This window comes from Nematolebias whitei, chromosome 3 (genome assembly GCF_014905685.2).
Source record: "Nematolebias whitei isolate Nwh7 chromosome 3, NemWhi1, whole genome shotgun sequence".
NCBI classification, from domain to species: domain Eukaryota; kingdom Metazoa; phylum Chordata; class Actinopteri; order Cyprinodontiformes; family Rivulidae; genus Nematolebias; species Nematolebias whitei.
Genome location: NC_056500.1, coordinates 32395300 through 32401337, shown reverse-complemented (window position 1 = coordinate 32401337; position 6038 = coordinate 32395300). Strand labels below are relative to the sequence as shown.

The 6038-nt window shown below is 44.0% G+C and overlaps 1 protein-coding gene across 1 annotated transcript; it reads left to right on the top strand.

Annotated features, from left to right (window-relative positions):
- Positions 1 to 3749: 3749 nt before the first annotated feature.
- Positions 3750 to 5645, top strand: jun (Jun proto-oncogene, AP-1 transcription factor subunit). The gene has a single exon (XM_037674839.1). The coding sequence runs from the start codon at positions 4043 to 4045 to the stop codon at positions 5009 to 5011; it is 969 nt and encodes a 322-aa protein (XP_037530767.1). The 5' UTR covers positions 3750 to 4042; the 3' UTR covers positions 5012 to 5645.
- The last annotated feature ends 393 nt before the right edge of the window (positions 5646 to 6038 follow it).

Sequence of the window (6038 nt, the reverse complement as noted above, 5' to 3'; positions counted from 1 at the left end):
CCCCCCCCCCCCCAGGTCTCATTGACAACCATCCAGCCTTCACGGTCTGCCGCATCCTGGATGTTCGGCGTCGGGGGTTCCAGTATTTGGTCAACTGGGAGGGTTACGGTCCAGAGGAGCGCTCTTGGATCCCGAGGTCCTTCATCTTGGACCCCAGCCTCATCACCACATTCTTCAGGACACACTCAGAGAAGGGCTTCAGGTCGCCGGGAGGCGACTCTTGAGGGGAGGGTAATGTAAGAATCCTGCCCTGCACCCTGCCTTCCTCTCTTCTCTACACTCCTAATTGGCACCAGCTGCAGATGATCAACTCAACACCCAGGAGGAGTATAAGAAGATTCAGGAACCACTCTGCAGGCGCTGGGACATTGCCTACCAACGGTAGTTGTGTTCTGGCCAGTTATACTTTGATATTAGTGGAAACTAATGTTGTGTTTTCTCTGCACTTCCTCAGAGTTTGGATCTTGCTCTTACCTCCCCTGCTTGAGTTCCATATGAGCTGTGACTCCTCCTGCCTCTCTACAACTGCTGGATGCCTTCCACCACTTGCCTAAATCTACTTGTTGTTTCACCCTGTGCCACTGGATACCATCTGGACAAAATACCTTCTCATTCTGTTTCCTGCTTCACACTGTAAGAACTATTCAACAAGATAAATTCTCATCCAACCACAGCCCTTTAAATTACCGCTCTCTCCCCAGGTGTTCCCGTTCCCTCACATGGATGTCTTATCTATCACAATCCTGTAAATAAACACTGTAAACTATTATCCGAGTCCTGGTCTCTGTTCAGTTCTGGTCTTTCGTCTGGGTACACCCACAATCATAACAATAGTATAATTGACTTGTTTCTATTGTGTTTTTTAGTGGATTTTAATCTTGCTAGGAAACAATGTAAGATCAGATAAGTCAAAGCAAGATCAGATTATTGACAGCCACAGTTTGACATATACAGCAGTGCATAAAAGCAACATTACTGGCTATAAAAAGTCAGGCTATGGTGTTGCTTTATGATTCAGTCCATCTTCCTTGGGTGCCACTTTGAGCCAGCCAGCCAGCGCCACTGGACTGATTTACTCAACACACAAGGGGCGACATATTAGACTAGATGTGCTTGAGAGGCCAGGCAGTAAAGCTGGCAGGTCAACAGATGACCCAGACAGTGGAAGTGTGGACGAACACGTCAGACACTGGTTAACCTCCAGCTATTAAACCACTGGTGATTTCTGACCAAAGGCCAGGGAACAATGGACTTCACTACAGTAATGACACAACCTGGCATGGATAATAGAAAATATGAGAACAAGACGATGTCTAGCTCTAGCTCCAACAATAGCAGTGATACATAGGTTGGAATTATTAGCTGAAGTTCTCAAACATGGCTAATAAGCTAATTAAAAAATGATATAAGTGTACAACACTAGCAGATTATATTACTATTACACTATTTTATGTATTTATGACAACTATATTTTATCTCTTAGACAAATAATGTCTAACAAATGAATGCTACTGTTATACTATTAGCAATCATTTTCATCATCAGCCTCTATGAAAGACTTTGTCAATTATGTAACTGCCTTTGTTGGTTCTTCAGTTTGTTGGCAATTGTTTCATGAATGATCAGACAGATTTTATTGAAATTCAGAAAGTAATCATTTAAGACGGCTGCCACAACTAATTAATATTAAAAAATGCAACAAAGGACACTCGTTACAAATATTGAGTGAAAATTTGACATGGTTGCAACTGAGCATCATCATCAACACATACTCTAATCACAAATAGTATGTACCAACAACTTCAGTCTTTCAAAACTTTTGCATACTAAGTGGTGGGCAATATGCATTCCTGTAAGAAATGCTGCTTTGTAATTAAATGTATGTGGTTTATGTTGATCGTCTTGAAGACCCCCAGTACCTGCTTAATAAACCTCAATGGGATCATGATCCTAACAGTGGGAACATTTGTCCTCTTCTAAAATTTATAACCTATAAAAATCTTTTAAGTAAGCTTAAATGCATTACTTACTAAATACATATTTGTTTCTGTTTATAAACTGTCCAGGTGTCAGGTTTGGTGTGAAAGCATATGCAGAATATAAAAATGTCTAAATGCTGCAAGTCATCATGTAAATGCTAGAGTATATGAGACAAATTAGATGGGCTCACCAAGACCACCACTGAATAAAAAATTAAATAAAGTTTCAATTATAACTGTAACTATGTCATACATACATACATGCATAGGGGTGGCTGTGGCTGAGTGGCTAGAGCAGTCTTCCTCCATTGCAAGAGTTGAGGGCTCGAATCCACCAGCAGCCACATGCCGAAGTGTCCTTGGGCAAGACACTGAACCCCTTATTGCCTCTGTTGTGTGTCCCATCGGTGTATGAATGTGCTGTAAAGCTCTGATAGGAGCTATACAAGTACAGTCCATTTACCATTTACCATATATCTGTCTGTACCATATAGTACAGACAGACTGACAGACGTACATACATATGTGTGTATATGAGTGTGTGTTTGTGATGTATAAACATTACACACACACCCATTTCATATGAAATCTTTATCACCCATTGCCGAAGATGATCTTTTTGCCTGTCTTTGTCTGTGTGTGCATGTGTTCATCTCATGAACCACTAAATGGTGTTGGTTTTTATTGAAACTGTCATTACAGCTGTACCTCTGCAACTGATCAACTTTTGGAAACACCCATTTCAAAATGGCCACAGCAGCAGATCAACGTTGGCTGCCACAAAATTTGCTCTTAGTCTAACATATCAACTAAAACTTGGTGTACTAGCTAAAATTCATTCACAACAAATAGCAGTAGTGCTACTCATTGCACCACATTGTTGTCTAAATGCCCAGTGATTACTTTCTGACAGTTTCACTAAAATCTAGTTGGTGGTTTGTGAGATATTTTACTGACAGACAAACAAGGTTGGCATCAACATCTTAAATTGGGTTAAGTTCAAACTTAATTAGTTGTAGAACTACAACTCATTAAATTTGAACTTAACCCAATTTAAGATGGCGAACACATCAAACACAAAAATGGCTGTATGGGAAAAAAAATAATAATTAAAAATCACAGATAGAGCTAAAATTTTATGTGGCAGTAACTGGGAGTCATTCACAACACATGGGCTTTGGCTACATATCACAAGACTGTGCATAGTTATTTGCAACTTTTGACAAAATTAAGTACTCCATTTTGTCTGATGTAAGTTTAAATTTTTTTAATGAAATGTTGCAGGTTATATGTATTCTTTCAAGGAAGACTAGGCCTTTTTATTTGACTTTAAAGTTGAGGAAAGAGTAGAAAATATAATTTGAACACAAAGGCAAACGGAGGCTTTTATTAGAAATAAGAAGCTACCACATTGAGAGGGTTTTCTACCTTATTCAGTGACAGAAAGTTAAAATGTTTTATATTAATTTTCGGCTCAATAATAATCAGGACAAGACAAAAACACAGCTGAGACGCTCTCTATCTCGCCACTGACGCTAAAGAGCGGGTAGATATTCAAAAACAATACGTCATCCCACAATGCACCGCGCTCACGCTTTTGCCTCGCTGCATTACTTCATCCCACAATCCACCGCAAGACAGAGAATCTTCTGGGTGGTCGTCAAGGCAACGCGCCTTATCGACGGCTTTGACTCCGCCTCAAACCACGCCCTCCAGCCAATAGCAGAACCCGGGCATGACATCATGGGTAATTTTAGAGAGGCAGGGCCGCAGATAAGGTTAGCCTCCACGCGCTGCCTGTGTTACAGTGAATAAACACAAAGACAGAGGAGAGAGGAGCTGAAACGCAGCTGGAGGCTCAGAAAAAGTTCGACTCTGAGCAGTTGTGGATACAGACTAATGCTTTGTGAGCTGGTACCTTCAAGTGAACAACCACCGAGCAGCAGAGCGGGGGCAGGAGTGAGTTCCTGTGTCGACAACAGCTCAAAGTTTGGGAGTTTCTTCGCGGACAGAGAGGACCTTGCTGCTGCGCTTGTTTTGATTATTTATTATTTTTTTATTCTATGTATACCAAGATGGAAACTACTTTCTATGACGACTCGCTCAACGCTTTCTCCAAGCACGACGCGGCCGGCTACGGGTTCAGCAGCAGCAGCAGCCCCAAGGCGCTGAAACGCGCCATGACGCTGAACCTGTCCGACCCGGCCAGCTCTCTGAAGCCACATCTCCGCGCCAAGGCGGCCGACATCCTCACCTCCCCGGACGTGGGTCTGCTGAAGCTGGCCTCCCCGGAGCTGGAGCGGCTCATCATCCAGTCCAGCAACGGGCTCGTCACCACCACCCCAACCCCGACCCAGTTCCTGTGCTCGAAGACCGTCACGGACGAGCAGGAGGGCTTCGCGGAGGGGTTCGTCCGAGCCTTGGCGGAGCTCCACCACCAGCACATGCCCGCCCCCACCGGCGTGACCTCGGCTCCACAGAGCAACACGGCCCTTCCACCCGTGTCCTCCGCCTCTGTTTACACCAGCAGCGACCTGCGCTCCGACTCTCCTGTTTATGAGGAGCTGAACTCTTTCAACCCGGCCATGAGCTCCGTGCCAGCGCCGAGCTACACCACCTCCGCCCCGGCCATGTCCTTCCCCGCAGCCCCGCCTCAGCTTCCCATTTACGGCCACCCGTCCTCCGCCTCACTCCCGCGGCTCGCGGCCCTCAAGGAGGAGCCCCAAACCGTGCCCGAGATGCCCGGGGAGACCCCTCCTCTGTCCCCCATCGACATGGAGAGCCAGGAGCGCATCAAGGCGGAGAGGAAGCGCATGAGGAACCGCATCGCCGCCTCCAAGTGCCGGAAGAGGAAGCTGGAGCGGATCTCCCGGCTGGAGGAGAAAGTGAAGACCCTGAAGTCCCAGAACTCTGAGCTGGCGTCCACCGCCAACATGCTGCGGGAGCAGGTGGCGCAGCTGAAGCAGAAGGTGATGAACCACGTGAACAGCGGCTGCCAGCTGATGCTGACGCAGCAGCTCCAGACCTTCTGAAGAGGAGAGGACGCGTCTCCCACAGAGCAAAGACAAAAGTAACGAAACGTAAATGAATAAATAAAAACCTCGTGGCAGGATTTGGGATGATGTGGCAGGACTGGGGAGGGGGGTCATAGAGCGTCGTTAAGTTGTCACCCCCCCACCTCATGTCAGAGATGGGCTTGGAAAAGAGTAGAACCAAGAGACTGTTTTTACAGACAGACTGAAGTTTTCTTGATTTTATTTCTAGCTCTGCGTGGACTGGATCATTGTCCGTGTTGGACTGAAGGACCTGGACTTTGGTTCTTGCTGCAGACACTTCGGGCGTGTTTCGACGCTGACGCTTGAAAAGTTGTAACAAATGCTGTCGACCTCTGATCCAGTACAAAACCTTTTTTTTCTTAATTGTAAGAAATGAAAAGCTTTTAGAATTACTTGTAATTTCTAAAACTGTTTTAATGGGGTTTCACTCATTATTATTATTATTATTATTGGTATTTTTATTATTAATTATTATTATTTGTATATAAGATCAACTTGGAGTACTTATTTTTACGATTTGTTTATAAGAAAACCGTATTTGTTTTTTTAATTTCTTTATTTCTGAGCACTTGAGGAGCTAATCAATATTTAAGAGAATAAACCAGATGAAATGAAGCAACAGTGTCTCTGTTTGTGTGTAAGAGTGGCAGGTGGGTGTGCCACGTTAGGAACTCCAACAATAAAACCTGTCGCAACATGTTACACGAGCTGCTGGTAAATTCCATTAGTGCTGGTATTGATTACAACTCTCAGAACAGGCAAAACTGTGGAAAGCTTCTCTGCAAATTACAGCAGAGCGTTCTACTTTGACTCAGCATATGCAGGAGGGTGACCCTCGTAAATAATGACAAAAATAAACTTCAAAGATTAAATTTGACACAGTTCCTTACAGGCCCACTTTTATTTAATTACAATATTCAGTTACCCAACAATACTTGTACTAATGTAAATAAAGTAACACATAATAGGTAAAAAAAAAAAGTACAACTTGATCAAATTTAAA